This window comes from Leptodactylus fuscus, chromosome 2, assembly GCF_031893055.1.
Source record: "Leptodactylus fuscus isolate aLepFus1 chromosome 2, aLepFus1.hap2, whole genome shotgun sequence".
Taxonomy (NCBI): Eukaryota; Metazoa; Chordata; class Amphibia; order Anura; family Leptodactylidae; genus Leptodactylus; species Leptodactylus fuscus.
The window spans coordinates 178,825,922-178,844,695 of NC_134266.1; the positions used below are offsets into that span (position 1 = coordinate 178,825,922).

General features: G+C 41.6%; 1 protein-coding gene across 1 annotated transcript; it reads left to right on the plus strand.

Moving 5' to 3' along the window:
* The first annotated feature begins 5,097 nt into the window (after positions 1-5,097).
* On the plus strand, positions 5,098-18,101 carry LOC142193813 (uncharacterized). The gene is made up of 8 exons (XM_075262822.1): positions 5,098-5,340; positions 6,022-6,140; positions 7,136-7,196; positions 7,382-7,449; positions 7,678-7,780; positions 11,439-11,557; positions 12,874-13,019; positions 17,832-18,101. The coding sequence occupies exons 1-8, from the start codon at positions 5,277-5,279 to the stop codon at positions 17,932-17,934; spliced, it is 783 nt and encodes a 260-aa protein (XP_075118923.1). The 5' UTR covers positions 5,098-5,276; the 3' UTR covers positions 17,935-18,101.
* Positions 18,102-18,774: the final 673 nt, after the last annotated feature.

Here is an 18,774-nt window from a genome sequence, read left to right on the forward strand (position 1 = left end):
TTTTTTTTTCTTATTTTCTTTTTAATATTAATCAGTTAATCACAAATGGATACAAAAAAATCTGGGTAAAAACAAAGACCAACTCCTTATAAATGTATCTATACACGGCAGATGTCAGTGGGAACGGCCAACAGTCTATGGGGGATGTCTTGACTCTTCCCTGACAGCAAATTAATGGAAAGAAACTTTCATCATGTTGAAGTTCAACATGCCTTATCCTTTGTTCTGTAAAATAAGCCGACTCTATGTGCCAAGTATTAGCCCTCTCAATTGAGAATACATACACTGTGTTCTGGTGTTCATGTGTATAGGAATACCTGTCAGCCAAACAAGTCCTTCAGTCAGTTGTCTAACCCCTCGTTCACATCTGCGTTTGTATTCTGTTCTGGGGGAGTCCGCATGGCCCCCCCCCCAACGGAATACCAAACGCAATTGCAAGCGCTGTGCAGTAAAAGCACACGGATCCCCATAGACTATAATGGGGTCCATGTGCTTGCCGCCAGATCTCCACACAGAACATGCGGACGGGAAAGTAGTTCACAATCGGGAAGCGCACGGTAAGCACACGGACACCATTATAGTCTATGGGGTCTGTGTACTTTTAATGCACAGTGCTTGCAATTGCGATTGTATTCAGTCCGGGGGGGGGTCTCCATGCGGACTCTTAACCAGACGGAATACATACGCTAGTGTGAACCAACCCTCAGGGCAGATCCTGGGAGTGAGAGGAGGTGCCTGGGTCTGTTCTGACACTGTGTGTCTGCTAAGACGGTATTGTGCTCTTTTTGGTTGATTTGTATGGCTGGTAGTAAGCACCATGTACAGTTAGTCTCTATCGTTTAGTTAGCGCTCAGACGAGCAGGGTTTTGTTTCACATTGTTTTTGCCTTAAGTTAAGGCTGTATTTTATTTTGCTCCGTTTGTGCCTAATGTGAAGGTTTATTTATTTTGCTGGGTTTTTTATTTCATTTTTTTAATAAACCTGTTTGCTACAGTTTGTCTCTCTGTCTCTGACTGGTTGATTCTGCACCATTGCTGCTATCGAGCCAGTTTCCCCACACCAAATAAAATGATAGATGTCAGATTTGAAAAATGAGGCTGTGTGCTTGATGAGGACCTTTCATGTCTTCTAAGATAGGGCATGTCATAGCAAAGCCAATGGTGAGCTGAATTCAGTGCACTTTCAAATATGTAGGTATCCTGTGGCAGACTTGGCGCCATTAATTTCAGCTACTGATATCACTGTACCAACCTTGGTTTCTTTTTAAAGAGGATCTATCACCACCTTCACCTTCATTTAATAGGCTCTGTTCTACTGATTCTGGCACAACTGGAATATTTTCTGTGGCCTCTACCATTCCTGAGCAATCAAGGCTGTTAGTTGTGATGCCTGATAATCTATTTAGTCTCTGTACTGTCAGGTTGGTGGTATCAGAAAGGAGCAGACAAAAAGTGTGATTCTGAGCTCAGATACTGGCTGACTTTGATTGACGGCCCATTGTCAGACACTCCCCAATTGACAGTACAGAGCCGAAGCTTACGTTCACAGGTCCTTAGTTGAAAACAGCTGAGAAATATGTATTTTTGTCACATCTGTGTTACACCTATTTCCGGGAAAACAGACAGAAATAGAACATGCCCCCCTTTTTTTTTTTTGATCTGTTATAATGGACCCATCAGTCATCTGATTAGTCCCCATTCATACTGTGAATTTAAAGGGATTCTACCATTAAACTACCTTTTTTTCTAATGAACACTTTCGGAATAGCCTTAAGAAAGGCTATTCGTCTGCTACCTTTAGATGTGGTCTCCGCCGCGCCGTTCCGTAGGAATACCGGTTTTAACCGGTATGCAAATGAGCTCTCCGCAGCAATGAGGGCGAGCCCCAGCACTGAAACACCAATGAGCGCGTCCCCCATTGCTGCCCAGAGCTCTTTCCTGCGCTGCCTCCTTGTTCTGCAGCAACTCCGCCTCTTCTGGCTTCTCTTGCTCTTGTAGTTCTATATTGAACTGCAAGAGCGGCTACCCCAAAATGGCCGCCGGCCGGCTCCTGTATTGAACTGCAAGAGCGGCTACCCCAAAATGGCTGCCAGCTGGCTCCTGTATTGAACTGCAAGAGCGGCTACCCCAAAATGGCTGCCGGCCGGCTCCTGTATTGAACTGCAAGAGCGGCTACCCCAAAATGGCTGCCGGCCGGCTCCTGTATTGAACTGCAAGAGTGGCTACCCAAAAATGGCCGCCGGCCATTTTTGGGTAGCCACTCTTGCAGTTCAATACAGGAGCTGGCCGGCAGCCATTTTGGGGTGGCCTCTCTATGCTCCTCTATCGAACTACAAGAGCAGCCAGAAGAGGCGGAGTTGCTGCAGAAGAAGAAGGAGGCGGCGCAGGAAAGAGCTCTTGGGCAGCAATGGGGATGCGCTCATCGGCCTTTCAGCGCTGGGGCCCGCCCTTATTGCTGCGGAGAGCTCATTTGCATACCAGTTAAAACCGGTATTTCTACGGAACGGCGTGGCGGAGACCACGTCTAAAGGTAGGAGACGAATAGCCTTTCTTAAGGCTATTCCGACGTGGTAATTAGAAAAAAAAGTAGTTTAATGGTAGAATCCCTTTAATGTAGCTGTGTGACGGCTATAAACTAAAAGGCTGTCACGTATCTGATTTACACTGATGTGTGAATGTATGCTTAGTAGTAAATGAAGCACCAAAAAGAACTGTCTTGATTGCTTGGGAACTATGGAAGCTAGAGAAAAAAATTCAACTGTACTGGATTCAGTGAAGCTGTTGGAACTGGAGTTGATGGAAAGTCCTCTTGAACCCCTTCATGCAAAATCATATACATGTGTATAATACAGCCAGCACTAGCTGCTAACAGCTGTGATCGGTGCTGACACTGATCGCAGCTGTTAACACTTTAATTGCCCGTTTGACCTTGGTATCTAATGCACAGGTGCCATGGGCACCACTATCTTTACTATTGAAGGCTCCCAGACTCGCCATTAGTATGGGTCTATGGCCTATGACATTGTGTAATAGCGATCAGACCCCCTAGGGTTCAAAGTCCCTAGGATGTCTGAAAATTAAAATAAAGAAATGTTTTTTTAAAAAATATAAAAAAACCCTGAAATATAAACATTTAAATCACCCCCCCCCCTTCCCTAGATCACATATAAAAATAAATATAAACACTTTAGGGATCCCCATGTTAAAAAATGCCCCAACTATTACAATATTTATCCCATACGGTGAACGGCATAGTGGGGGAAAAAATATCAAAATGGCCAAATGGTTGTTTTTTTAAACTTTTTGTCTCCTATAGAAAATAAAATAAAAAGTGATCAAACTATCAGACCTTCCCCAAAATGGTAAATGGGTGCCTTACCCAGCTCCATACACATAAATATATATAATAAAAAAAATAAAAAAGACATGTTTCACAATATGGGAACACAATTTTTTAAATGGTACCAAAACATTACAAATACCATATAAATTTGGTATCACCGTTTTCGTACTGACCCTCAGAATACAGGTAATATGTCGTTTTTACCACACAGTGAATGCCATAAAAAACCCAAAAGAAGTTGGCCCAAATGCATTTTTTTTTTTTTCAATTCTATCTCATTTTAATTTATTTTCCAGCATCCCAGTACATTGAACGGTGCCATTACAAAGTACAATTAGTTTAAAAACAATAAGCCATCATGTGACACTGTGAACTGAAAAATGGAAAAATCATGGCTTTTAGAGTGTGGAGAAGGGAAAAACGGAGATGTAGATGTAGAAAACAAAAATTGGCTGTGGCATGAAGGGGTTAAGGTGACTTTTGGCTGTGTCCATAAAGGGTTAATCATGCCTAAGAGAAGCATATCAGAAAAAAACTACATTGAAATAATATGCAGGCTGACTAGAATCAAAATCATCAGCAAAGGTAATAAGTCTGTTTTATGGAGTTTGATGTGCTGAATCCAAAAATATGCTTAGTTTTGCTCTATCACTTAAAGTTTCTGAGATAGAAGCATTTTTGTTATGTTATTTCTGTGTGGTTCGGTGCATGTGATTTTTCCTATGTTATTCCCATCTCTTTGTTTGTCTTACTTAATTGTGAATTTTCTTACAGGACAACATCAGTAATGGTTTTAGTGAGTTTTATGTGAAGGAGTATTGGCAGTGCAGTCAACAATTTTTCTTAAGGGGTTCTATCATTAAACTGCTATTTTTTGTCCCGTAAGAAAGGCTATTCTTCTCCTACCTGTGTTCTCCGCGCCCTTTAATGTCAGCAGTATATTTCCTATACCTTATAATAATGATGCTGCCCCATCTTTTTCTGCCCTCAATTTTAAAAATAAAAGATACAGAACAAAATGAATAGCAGACTACAAATGGCTAGAGCATTGTAAATACTATACCCTTCATATATGCCACTTCTATCATAATATAGCAACTCCATCCAAGTAAGACAACAGCTGCTGTGCATTTTTAAGGACCAGTAACTTGCACAGAATTACACATGCACAGTTTCAGTGCAATGTAGGTATTGCCAAGTCAATGGGTATATTGCACCTCAGTATTTCTTGTAATGCTGCCACCTGGACTACAGATGTCAGCATTAAGATAGACCTAAAACTAGCTACAAAACTCTTAGTACCTTGTTTTAAAGAGATTTTGTCAGTAGAAAAATCAGGATCAAACTAATGGCAATACCATTGCCTGATTGACATCTTCCACTTTGTCACATTTTGTAGTTAGGATCAGTTATCTAAAGCAGAGAGTGAAGCCCCAGCAGGAGTAGAAATGCCCCTAAAGCCCTTTTCAGATAATTAGTATAAAAATAAAAAGCACATAACAGCAGGAGATCCCCGTCCTTCTATGCAAAATACTAATGTTTATCCATTTTATTTTTCATACTGTAAATTACTGCAAACAGAAATAAAGAAATAAAACAAAGTAAACAGCAAAAAGCTCTATAAGAAAAAAAAACCCACAGTATACATGTCATGGTTGTAAGATTCTAAGCATTAGTGCGTCATTAAAGTGCGTCTTTTGCCTCTTCATCTATAGTCCTTTGTTCCAAGGCATTTTTTTTTTCAGAACAGAGCATGTCTTTAGCAGATGAGCAGCCATTGGCCGACCGGCATCCAGCTCAGCAGCATCATCCGCCTGTTAATACATCCTGAAAATACACACAGCATTCCTGGTGATGTGCTGCTCTAAGCCCATCGCTTCCATGCCCTTGGAAGAATTTTCCTCCTGCCACTGTGTTTTGTGTCTTGATTAAGGATGGCTGCTGTTAGTCAGTCTCAGCCTCTGCGTCAGCCCTGCCTCTACCACTCAAGTAGCAAAGGTAGACAATCTGCTAGTTTCCGTATTTTCTGCATTTTTATTTGCCATGCCATTGTGTCTTCTTTGTTTCTATGAAATGTTATGGCATTTATAATAATGATGTATACCGAACAGGATTATAAACAAGATGAGATTTAGGTATGTCATATGGATATACAGTACTGTATAATAATGTCAGTTCAGTAAAATGGATGACCGATGAGTTTATTCTTTGTGTTAACGTGCTCTGTGGACAAATACACAATACCTTGGTCAATTAATTCAGGTATCTGCTGTAGTTTGTGCTAAGAGAACTATAGAGGTGTTGTTTTATGTAGCTTCAACATTTGTGTATTGATGATATTGTACATCAGTGCAAGAGAAAGTTTTAAAGGGAGTCTGTCACCAGAACTCAGCATATCAACCCGACTTGCTGGGATCGCCTGAATTTATTAGCTGAGATATTGCAATTTTGTTATTATGCACTTTGGAGCAACAAAAGCATTGCCACTTACCTGCTTGGAGCAATGACAATTCCCTCATTCCTCCAAATGGTCACAGATTTCGCTATTGAAGCTAGAGATGTGACCCATAAAATTGAGCATCTGCTTTTCTCAGTAGAAGATGTATGTTCTAGCTGTAAATACACTTGCTTTGTATTTATATGTATTGTTATTTATTTTATTTTATGTTATATTTTCAGTCATTGTCAATGTGAAGAAGCCTTTGCAGCCAATTCAGATGAGTTGTAAGCAAGTGGCACTGGAAATGTTTTCACTGTGTTCACAGCTTGATATATTGATAAGAGGAGAGGTCCAGCATGTGAGTACAGTCAACTGAATACTCAATACAATATTTCCAAATGATCTTCACTTTTTATTAAAAAGAAAATTGTTGAAATTTATATTATCTTCCTTCACGATTGTTCTATTTCCCTACTTCTCTAAGTCATTACATCTCCCCACATTTCTTACACCTTCACTTTGTAGATTTATGTGAAGGAGACAAAGCTACATAGTCAGCACAACCACTACTGGTATAGATCTAATATTGTTGGTGTAACCTAACAATAGACCATCTTTATTGTAATCCTATGAAACCCCTTTAGGGCGGAGCACAGCCACACATTCACACATTTCAGAAAAATACCTGCAGCAGAAATTCAGCGATTTCCAAAACCATCGTCAATTTCCCTATAGGTATAATTGAAGCAGAATGTCTGCAGAGGAAAACTCTGCGGACTTTCTGTGATAAGCGCTGTGGGAAAAAACAAAGCATTTCCTCTGCAGTTTTTTCAACAGCACTTTTTTTTGTTGCAGTTTGCTACGTGAGCCCTTACCCTTGGTTCACATTTGCATTTGGTAATCCGTTCGGGGATTCCATATGGGGACCCCCTGAACAGACTACAGAACGCACTGGCAAGCGGTGTACAGTGAAAGCACACGGACCCCATAGACTATAATGGGGCCTGTGTGCTCTCCGGACACGAAAGTAGATCACAAAGTACTTTCATGTCCGCATTACTCGTGCAGGCAGCATTCATAGTACTGGATTCTTCACATTGGGCAGTTGTTTACCACGGAGTCTAGTGCTCAGCTGCTACAGCAATCTGTGCACCGCCATTGTGGCACCTCTTCTTGAAGATGATATATAAAAACTACATTTGATGAAATGACAAGTAGCCTATGAACAGTGAGTGAAGCCAAAGTGCACAGAACTATCATCCCTATGTTTGTGATGTTTGGGTAAATTCAGGGATGTTCATTTGCTTGCTACTTACAATTAATCTAAATTAAACTACCAAACTTTCTCATTAGTTGCAGGATCAAGTTGCAGACGATATAATACTTGGAGAATCTGAAATATTTCACACATTAGGTGAGATCTGTAATAAGTAAAGGCATTTTAATTGCCTAAGTTTTCTGAACTTCTTTACTTACTGTATGACATCCGTGTGATGAAATTTGGTGTTGCATAAAATGTGACATTTACTTGTTATGATAACCTAAAAACAGAAGCAAAAAAGAAGGTTAGTATAATTAGACATTTTTTTTCCAATGTAGGTTCAGAACTTATTGACAGAATGAAGGAGTGTTTAAGCCACTTACCTGAGCCGGCGCCATGCCTAGAGGTGACTATCACAATAATTCCATATGCAGCCGTCCCTTATGTTAGGCTGGGTTCACATCTGTGCCCGAGTCTCCATTTGACATTTACAAATCTCTTAAAGTGTAACCTCTGTGTAGTTATTTCATGCTATACAGCTCTAAAAATGTACAATATTTCTGTACTAATTACTTCAGTATGATATTCATTATCATTTTAATTCTATAGAATGCTTATATTTTTTCCAATGCAGGACTATCTTGACACTTCAGGGTTATCTGTACTTTTCCCAAGGGTTGAGATATATATTATACACGAGAGACCTGTCGATATTTTAGAGAGACCTGCAATGGATGGTAAGAATATAGGAGCCAGAATGTCTACATGATCCACATTAAGGGCATTTAATTTGGGTTTTTGGGTTTCCATTACAAAATGAATGTTTACACTTGACTAAAGTATAAATAAAAAAAATACGTAATACAAATGATTTCATTCAGACATAACTTGAAGCCTGTGGGCCCCAAAATATATAATTGAGCCACTCCATCTACTATGTTTCATTTAGAGGGAGACTGTCAGCAGATTCTATTATTCAAAATTGCTCTCAGTCCTAGGTAGGGACACAGGACAAGAGGTGAGTCTAGAGATGAGCGAACACTATTCGGAACAGCTGTTCCGAATAGCACGCTCCCATAGAAATGAATGGACGTAGCCGCTTCCATTCATTTCTATGGGAGCGTGCTATTCGGAACGGCTGTTCTGAATAGTGTTCGCTCATCTCTAGAGGTGACACATATTTTTAACCATGGTTGTGATAAAACCACGGCTGTAAAAATTTACTTTGAACACCGTAACTAACCCCATGATTTGATTATTGGAAATACAACAGAGATGGGCTGAAATGTTCTTTTCACTGTATATTGATCTGCTTCACATCCACTCCCCTCACCTTTGAGTGACAGCTGTATGCTTCTCCTGGTTGTATTCTGGTTGTCTCACCTTGGAAACACTTTTTTTTTTGGCCGAACACAAAGTCCTGCATGTCTGACTTTGCGTCCGGCCAAAAAAAAAAATGGTTTCCCCGCGGAGACGCTGCATACGGACACCGGCAGTTTGCTTTTAAAACCCATTCAAATGAAAGGGTTTTAAAAGTGATCGCCCGGAAGCCAGTTTCTCTGGGGAATAGGAAAGAGACCCGGCGGGTGGTCATGGGTGCAAGTGTGAATGCCCCCTTCGTCAATGGATGTCCGTTTACAAAAACTGACCGTTTGTGTCCGTTTGTAATCCGTTTGTGTTCGATTTTGACCAATCTGTTTTTTTTCTTCTTCCTTCCTCATTCTGAGCATGGGCAGAGGGGAAAACGAATTGCAAAATGGACACAAACTGATTGCTATCAGGGCGGGTTCACACCTGCGCCCGGTCTCCGCTTTCGAGTTTCCGTCTTCTGCCAAGAGAAACTGGACAGGAGATGAAAACCCGGCGGTCAGTTTTCAAACCCATTCACTGGAATGGGTGTGCAAAGTGACCACCCGTGAGTGTCTTCTGCCTTTATGCGGCGGAGAGGCAGAAGACGCTCACGGGTGGTCACTTTGCACACCCATTCAAGTGAATGGGTTTGAAAGCTGACCACCGGGTTTTCATCTCCTGTCCAGTTTCTCTCGGCAGAACACAGAAACTTTAAAGCGGAGACAGGGAGCAGGTGTGAACCCGCCCTCAGTTTGTAATCCACTTGTAATGCGTTTTCCATAGACCTCTATGTTAAAAAACAAAAAATGGATTGGTTGTTGGTTGCTGTCCGTCTGGAATTCTTATTTTTAGTACTGAGACAAACTCCTGCAAGTTCTTTTCTCTGAACACAAAAAAAGCAGAAACAAGACGGAAATGGCACAAACTAATACATGCCGATTACTTTTAAAACCCAATGAAATCAACGGGTTTTAATCTGGGCAGTTCAAAATCAGTTTTTGAAGATTTCAAATACTGATTTCAAACAGATTTGCTGAACGCAGATGTGAACTGGATCTTAGTGTATAGCATATTAGTATAGCATACTTTGTTGAAGAAATCTCTACAACCAGGAACCTGTTCCATTAATTTGTGAATAGGGTTTTTTGTGGCACCAAGCACCAGGGCCGCCGATAGGGCAGTACTACTGGTACTGGCGTCAGGGGCCCGGCCAAATTGAAAAATGGGGGGGGCCCGGTTTTGGCCCGCCACCGTGTGCCGGCCCCCTGGCGCCCGTAGCAGTCATTGTGTATGTCCTATTTCAACTCAGATCTGCATCCAGAGGACGCAGATCTGAGTTGAAGACCTACGCGGCTGAAGCAAGGAGCTGACACAGGTCAGCTTCTCGCTTCGCCGCTGCGCGCCTCTCTCCCTGACACATATGCAGCTGAAGCAAGGAGCTGACATGTGTCAGCTCCTCGCTTTGCCGCCGCTGCTACTGGCTTGTAGACGCAATGTGATCACATCGCGTCTAAAAGCCAGTAGCCGGCGGCGAAGCGAGGAGCTGACACAGGTCAGCTCCTTGCTTCGCCGCTGCGCGCCTCTCTCGCTGTCACATATGCGGCTGAAGCGAGGAGCTGACCTGTGTCAGCTCCTCGCTTCGCCGCCTCCGCTACTGGCTTGTAGACGCGATGTGATGACGTCACATCGCGTCTATAACTGTGCGCCAGTGAGAGAGAGGCGCGCAGAGAGCTGTGAGGGAACGAAGGAGAAGGTAAGTCAGTCAGTGTAATGTGGAACGTGAAACTGGGGGCAGAGAGAGGACGGCATGACACTGGGGGCAGAGATGGAGAGGACATGAATATGGGGGCAGAGATGGAGAGGACGACATGACAATGGGGGCAGAGATGGAGGGACATGAATATGGGGCAGAGATGGAGGGGACATGAATATTGGGGCAGAGATGGAGAGGACGGTATGACAATGGGGGCAGAGATGGAGGGACATGAATATGGGGGCAGAGATGGAGGGGACATGAATATGGGGGCAGAGATGGAGGGGACATGAATATGGGGGAAGAGATGGAGAGGACGACATGACAATGGGGGCAGAGATGGAGGGGACATGAATATGGGGGCAGAGATGGAGAGGACGACATGACAATGGGGGCAGAGATGGAGGGACATGAATATGGGGCAGAGATGGAAGGGACTTGAATATGGGGGCAGAGATGGAAAGGACGACATGACAATGGGGGCAGAGATGGAGGGACATGAATATGGGGCAGAGATGGAGGGACATGAATATGGGGGCAGAGATGGAGGGCATGAATCTTGGGGTAGAGATGGAGGGAACATGAAACTGGGGCAGAAATGGATGGGCGGACATAAATCTGGGGGCAGAGATTGGGTGGGAGACATGAAACTGGGTGCAGATGAAGGGTGTATATGAAGCTGGGGGAGAGATAGAGGGGGGACATATAATGTACGGGTGACTGTAGGAGGATTATACTGTGTGCGGGCACATGAAAAATTAATGAGAATGGGTGGAGTCAACATAACGGTGGGTGGGGCTAAATTTGCCGCGGCGCGCAAAGCTGCGGCTGCGGAGAGGGAACGGGCTATAATATATAAGTTTTTAGCTGGAGAACTACAAAGCACACAAGACCTCCAAAGGTATGTGTGCTTTGTATTAATAACTAGCTGGTACCCGCGACTTCGTCTGCGGTGATTGTAGCAGTGGGTATATACAGGCGTGGGTAAGGGTTTCGTACTGTGTATAAGGTATGGGATATGAAATGTAACTTTGTATCTTGTTGTTGCATGGCGGCAGCAGGGGAAGGGGGGGGGCCCAGACACTTAGGCTGTATGGGGCCCCAAAATTCCTGATGGCGGCCCTGCCAAGCACATGGACTTTTGTAAGCTTTTCAGATGAATAACAATATGTTATCTGTGAATTCATCCTTAGAGCTCAGGTAATGGAAAGTAAATAAATACCATAAGAATATCATCTGCTATGTTGTCATGTAGCAATCTCATTATGATAGTTTCTGCTTGCTTTTTACAGATTACTATGCTCATATAAGCAAACTTAATCAACTTTTGGTTTTGAGCCAACAACTTGAAGACGACGTCAAACACTTAGGAAGCCATAAATATGTAGCTCATCAGTTGTCAGTGCTATATGTAAGTTGTTACCTGTACTTTATATTTTAATACTTTTTGCTTGTCAAAGGGTCTTCTGTTCTATTTTGTTGTGTCTTGAGCAAACCAGTATTTCCAAAATCAGCTAGTTCCTCAACCATGATAAGGAAATAAAGAGGGCAACCTTGGCACAAGTGCTCTTTGCAACTGTAATAGAACGTGTTTTTCCACAAAACCAAAGTGTCTTTGTATGGACAAAGAATTAATTTTGTAATTATCACATTGAATATTTTGGCATGTATAGGAAGTGCAATGTGCCTAAATATTAGGAAGGACATTGTGCCAAGCAAGTAGTGTACATGTTACGCACCAAATTTTATACAAATGTGCTTTACATATTTTGACACCTACTTCAACAGTCAATGTGTATCGACATCAGTAAAGAGGAGTTGTAGAGAAGGGAAAATTGCCATTGCCTATCAATAAACATAATGTCTTTTTTTAAATCACAGTTTTAAAAAATCCTCTAAGGGTGCATTCCAGTATGGGGAGTGCCGGCGTATACGGCAAGCTCTGCTCATGCCGGAGCGTACACGCCGGCACTCCCCATTCACTTCAATGGGACTGCACGGAGTGAAAGAAGCAGCCCATTCATTTCTATGGGGAGCGCTCGTATGCCGGCTCCCATAGAGATGAATGGAGCTGCTTTAGACGCCGCTTATTCTGAACGTGTTTTACGTTCAGAATAAGCTAGCGTTTACTCAGTGTGAATTCATCCTTAGGGAGTATTTTTAAACACTAGTATGTACTAAATAAGAAGAAATTTGTGGCACACTATAATGACACATATTCCATACTGATAAAGTTGGCACAATTTTGCAATTTTATAAATAATTTGTCTCATGAAAGTATTGATAAATGTACTGTTTTGCCTCTTTCATCCAAGTATGGTCTACATATCATTGCAGGTTGTTCCCTTTACATCCATAATAAACTAAATGCCTTATTTATTGATTTGCTTTACCCACTGTACTTAATGTGTGAATATCGAGAACAGACTCCAAAACTGTATCTCCTAAACTGTGCCTACTGGGACACCACTGTTGGTTCACATCAGTTATGTCTATGGAGGTTATCTAAATGTAGAATATTTATTTTTCCTAGAGTCCTTAAAGGCAGTTATATAACTATAGTCATATGGCATATTGGCTATTCACGAGTCTGTAAAAACTGGGTTGCTAGCCATATCAGTGGCCAACTATGTTTTCCAGGCAAATTAGGAAACAACTATATTTAAAATACCAAATAAACTAGAAACTGGAGCAATTTTTCAAAATTATTTCCATTTTTTTCCCCAGAAAGTTCTCAGTTACTTTAATGGATGTCTATATTTAGATGTTCTGAAGAGAGATATTGAAACCAACTTTAAGTCTGTGAAATCTGCACTGACTACATGTGAGGGATCAAGACAGGAACCTCTCTTACCAGGACATCTTCTTACATGGTAATATAGCTAGTAACCTATGTATGTAATTTGTGGAAAAACGAAAAGAAGATTTGCTCGTACATAAGGATATTCTGTTATTGGGAATTTTGTAACTTTAGTACCTGAATCACTCATTCTTAAAAAGGGAACAGTGGGGGCAGAAAAGAAAAGATGATATGAGGACACATTTCTTATCACTGCTTACAGACTAATTTAATGGGAATGTATCACCATTTTTTTAATTGAAACCAAATGAAAGTGAAATAGATCACTTCATTTCTAATCTGTGTTTATTTTATGATTATACATTTTTATTCCCCAAGCTTCTTCTCTGTAGCATGCATCAACTGCAGTACTTGGTATACTAGGGACTTTGCACACTATTTTCTCCACCACCGCTCTTGTAGACCGTGCCCTCTGGTGAGCTTGTGGCCAGCTACTGCCCCTCCTCCAGGTTTAAGGGTTGCAGACTCTAGAACTGAAATCTCTGTACCCTGCAATTATGCTTCTGAAATGTGTATGCTGCAAAAGCCTCAGAAGCAACGATTCATTGGCTGGCTCCCCTGATTTTACTCCTTCCGAGAACAATCTTTACAAAGCCCCTGTTGATGGTGTGGGGAAGACAAACCAGCAAGTCTCATCTTCACATGTCTTAGTAGCTGTCAGTACTGTCGCCAATGGGGATGGTCCATTGGTCTACCAAGTCATACATATCCCATCCAGGTCTTTAGCTGTTTGCACGGCGACATCATCATGTCCACCCAACACCTCCGTTTCTGTCCGAACATCAGCATGAACAGGAAATATCCAGTAGTTGCGTGAACCATGTTATCACACACTCACTCCAACTTGGCTATGGAGTTTGGCCACCCTCCCATTTTCTGCTCTTCTATGGTTCGCGACAGCTGTTTACCCTGGTGATGATATGAAGTGGCCCACATCGTCTGTATTTGATACAGCTTTCACAGCTTCTCCAACACCCTTTCTTTGAAGCAGGCTTCTTGGTCTGAATGGAGCTCAGCAGGGTGAGTATGAAATGTTTCCACAGGGCCTGAGTCACTAAATTTGCCCAGGCAAACTGAAACCTTAACCAAATGGTTAATGATGATTAACACATAATTATTATCTGCAGCAGGCTCATAGTACTGCTCGCCACCTTTGGGGTCCTCTGTTTTTGCCCCCTCACCAGATCACAATTTTGATAGTCTCTACAGACTAGTAGATTGGCCTGCTCTTAATCTAGTAGATATCAGTATCCTTGGTAGCCAGGTGAACGTTTTCTCAGGCTCAGGCTTAAAGCATCCCGTCTTTCCATGCATTCATCTCGCAGCCTGATGAACTGCCTGGGTTGGCAGCACCATCTTCCATGTAGTCTGGATTCCATTGCTAGCTCTACCTGGCAGAATGGAACATTATTCCACACAACCAGGCATTTTTAAAAATTTTCTAAAACAATATTACAGAAGCATACATATCTTTACAACAAATCTACTGGTCTCACCTGGATCAAAAGCCTTTCATGCTTTTCTTCACCGATGCACAGTAGGCCTTTGACCAGATAAATTTGCAGTTCATAGAAGAGACCCTCCTTCACATGGGACTCTGGAACCACATGATGGTTTGGATCCTCTCTCTCTACTCAGGACCCACTATGAAGGTATGAGTAAATGGAATATTGTCTGAAGATCTGAATTTGACAAATGGCACCCATCAGGGATACCCCTTCTCATCTTTATCTTAACCCCGAACCTCTACTCCAACACATAAGGGTGCACGTGGATCATTACCGAACCGATCGTCGGCAGTAAAAATAATCGCATCTGCTGATGACCTCCTGTTTTTATTAATAATCCAAAGATTTCACCACCCAATTTGACAGAGGGACACCCATGTCTTTTCTGAGCTCTCCAACTTTAAAACCAATTTCACCAAGTCCAAGGTGATGAATGCTATGCTTTTATATTCGTATTAGTGTCAACCTAATACAGGTGCTCTGCCGCTTGGGAATAAATATCCCCCAACCCCGGGACATCTACAGATTGAATTTTCATGCGATTCTCCATAAGATTAAATAGGAATATCAGACTTGGACTAAAGGAACCTTGACATGGTTAGGCCACTGTACTGCCTATAAAATGAATATATTACCAAGTTTACTATATCTATTTCAAACTCTCTCATTTGCGATCCAAACTTCTTTCTTTCAATCACTCACATCTATTTAAATAAATTTCATCTGAGTTTTGGAAGCCTGCCACGGTCAAGCGCCCTATTCTTTCATGCCCCAAGCACCAAGGCAGTCTGTTGCTGCCTTTTTCATATACTCATTTCTCACCTTTCTAGAGTCATAGACTGATGCAGACAAAGCTCAGTTAAACCTTGAATTCATACTGAGCAGAGCTTCACTGCATTCCCCCTATGAGGAATCCCATGGTTGAACGTCTCCTCCCTCTACTCATTGGGGACACACCCCAAAATATGCCCCACTGTGCTAATATGCTCTAATAGGCTAATTCACAAGACCCCATTCCCGCCAGACTCATTGCCCCTTAACAACCCTATCCATAGCAACTTCAGCTTTAATCCTGGTGTTCTGGACAATACATTCTTCCCATGGTTACAGGCGGGTGTGCTTTGAGTCTCTCACTTATGGACCTGATCCATCGGTAGTTGAAAAATTCCCCATTTAACTCCCTGGTAGATGCCTCACACTTTGATACTTCCTACAAATGCTATCCCTGCCATTGTCATATATACCAGTAAAGACTGGACTAGAGTCCACATACACAGGTAATGTATGGATATGTGTAGGATATGGCATATCCTATTTACAATTACATTCTGCTCATAGACTCACTATACCAACCACCTCCTCCTTTATAATTATGTGGAAATCAGACCTTGGAATTACTTTGACAACTGAGCAAAGGAAGCAAATATTTCAGTTTACACACAGAGCCTCTATCAGCTTGTGCTTTCAGGAAGCAGACACAGATTGCTAACTCGGTGGTACCAAGTTCCATCTCCCGTACATGCACTTATACCAGAGAAAGACACTTGTTGAAGATGTGGGGAAGAATAAGGCACTTTGCTGCACATTTTCTGTTCCTGCAACCGGACCTGCCCCCTTTTGGATGGAGATGCAGAGGATCATTGGTCAGTTGACAGGCATGACCGTCCATTTAGCCCAGCGCTGGTCCTCCTATGTCATTGTGAGACTCTGATTAGGGTTTATTAACACTCTTAGCCATGATTCCTCATAATGGCTGATCAGGCCTGCATTTCCCCCTTTGTTCGCCAACATTGCCGTCTGGATCTCGAAGGTCAATGATGTGATATGTATGGAAAATCTGACTCCCTTCATAACTGACTCTTATGGTAAATAGTATAAAACATGGTACTACTGGATGAAATTCCAGACAACAGCTGAATACTAACACTTGTATTGCACATCTTTTGTGGACAAAACATGCCCCACATACTTGATGCTTTAGCTGAGAACATGGCATATCTGAAGTTTCAGCTTCAAACTATTATTCCAACCAAGAAGAAATCTCCACTTCACCTACCTTGGTCTGGATCAACATGTTTTCCACAACCACATCAAAGTCTTCTGCACTAGCATTGGCATTTCTATCATAGGCTATCTTCGTTTAAATCATCCTTCTGTGGGGGCACTCCCATGAGAGATACCCCTTCAGCTGATAGGACTTAAAAGTTTGGACTGTGTACCACAGCCTATGTTCCGTTCACCTTACTTTTGAAGGGGTATTACATTTTCGCTCTATGTGACAATCAGAGCGCAAAAGTACAGTATTCGCTCTGATTGTTAGAAGTGCGGATAACATGGACAGAAATCCATGCTATCCCCACTGGGGTCAAATACAGATTATCCACAGATGATGATGATTTATCATCTCTGTGCAGCCTGCAGGGCTGCTCCTCCCCTCTCCTTCCTCCTACCATAGCTCTTAAGATGCTACCTGAGGTGGGGGGGGGGGTGCACTTTAGAGCCCTATATTTCAGGATTGGTTAGGGCTATGACAAGTTCAGCTCTTTACATAATTTAACCTGCCATCCACGTATCTATATGTCCATCCAGGGTCGCACTCGTCCTTATTACTAATGCTGATATCTCAGGATTGGTTAGGGCTATGAAGATGATTTAAAATGATACCAAGCTTTTCATGATAGCTCTTACAGATTAAGAGCAAATCGTTATTAAAAATGCTGTTGGGAATTGAGATCTGCAATTGGATCTCAATGCCGAATAGTGTTTTCAACAGTGAATCACTCAAGATCTGTAAGGGCCATCATGAATATCTTGGTATCATTTTAAAGATGAGATTCATCTTTAAAATGAATCCAAAATCATATTCATAGCCATAACCAATCCTGAGATATCGGCATTAGTCTTAAGGACGTGTTAGATGTGTCCAAAGTGCTACCCTGGGAGGATGTATAGATACGTGGCTGACAGAGAAAGGGATTAAATGATGTAAAGAGCTGAACTTGTTGGAGATGATGAAAGGTCTTTATTGAGAACCTCGCTCTAGAATTTAAACTAAAAACCCCCAAACCTACAGACAAAAAGTTTTTACCTCACAACTGTTGCCATACAATAAGAATTAAATTAATTTTTTCGGAAATGTAAGTAGCTGTTAAGGATTGAGAGGCCATAAACTTCCTGTGGCCATGGGTCTTTGGACACGACCCTAGTTCCTATACTTTTTGTCTGACCCTGTGAAACACTGAACATTGTATATTTGATGTTACTTTTCATGGAGTGTTCACGTATTTATCAACTGACTTGCTACTCTTTCTGTACAGGTTGCTAGGTCTGACGCAAACAATTATCACAACGGTCTCCTTATTGCCTGAAGAACTTACTGGTGAAGTAATGTCTGTTCTGGCGTTCTCTTTATCATACTGATATTCATTATTTGAAGCCTGTTAAATAAATGCTGACGTATCCCTGATATCTCCACATATACCTACATGTACAAAAGGAACAGATTTGCAGAGTCTAATGGCTTCAAACCTGCTCAATTATGTGCTTAAATGTAACAATAAAACATACAATAAAATGGATAGAGTGTGGTTCAATGATATAGAGTACAGCTCACATTGCACACGCTATTCATGCATGAATGGAAAACAGAATTTGATGGAGGTAATAAAGGAACTACACTATAGATGAGTGAACTCCGCAAGATTCATAAAGCAAATATTGAAGAGGTTTAACTATAGGAAGCAAGGAAAGTATGACACCAAATGTATCAAATGACTAAAGATACAACACTATATTTAGAAAATTGCAAAAAATACTTTATTAATAAACATCACAATAAAAGGACTAGCAAGAGATGATGAACTGTACAAAATATCGGTCAGTAAAGTGCCATGATGTGCATAACCCCTAATAGCACCTTTATCATACACACCATAAGATCACATATATAAAGGTAATTGTAATTGCTGGCAAGAGAATAACATAAGAGGCAACTCCTAGAAATTGTATACATATACAAAGCATCCCAAATAGGCAATGTAGTAACAATGAGAACATCAATTACTCAATGGAGCTGAGTCACATATTGACAAGAGTGATGAATGTAATACATGGTTAGCGCGTTCTTATCGAGGTATGTACTATCCTTCATGATTTGACTTCATTTACTTTAGGTGTAAACAAATTTTTATAAATTTTTCAAAGAAGTAAAAAGAAACAACAGTAACACAATAATGCAGAGTAATGGCAAGTCCAAGGTAT

Coding starts and splice junctions, on each gene's coding strand:
- LOC142193813 (XM_075262822.1), top strand. CDS start 5,277: ATGGCTGCTGTTAGTCAGTCTCAGCCTCTGCGTCAGCCCTGCCTCTAC. Junction 7,781..11,438: donor AGAGAGACCTGCAATGGATG/GTAAGAATATAG, acceptor TGCTTTTTACAG/ATTACTATGCTCATATAAGC. Junction 11,558..12,873: donor ATCAGTTGTCAGTGCTATAT/GTAAGTTGTTAC, acceptor TTTTTTCCCCAG/AAAGTTCTCAGTTACTTTAA.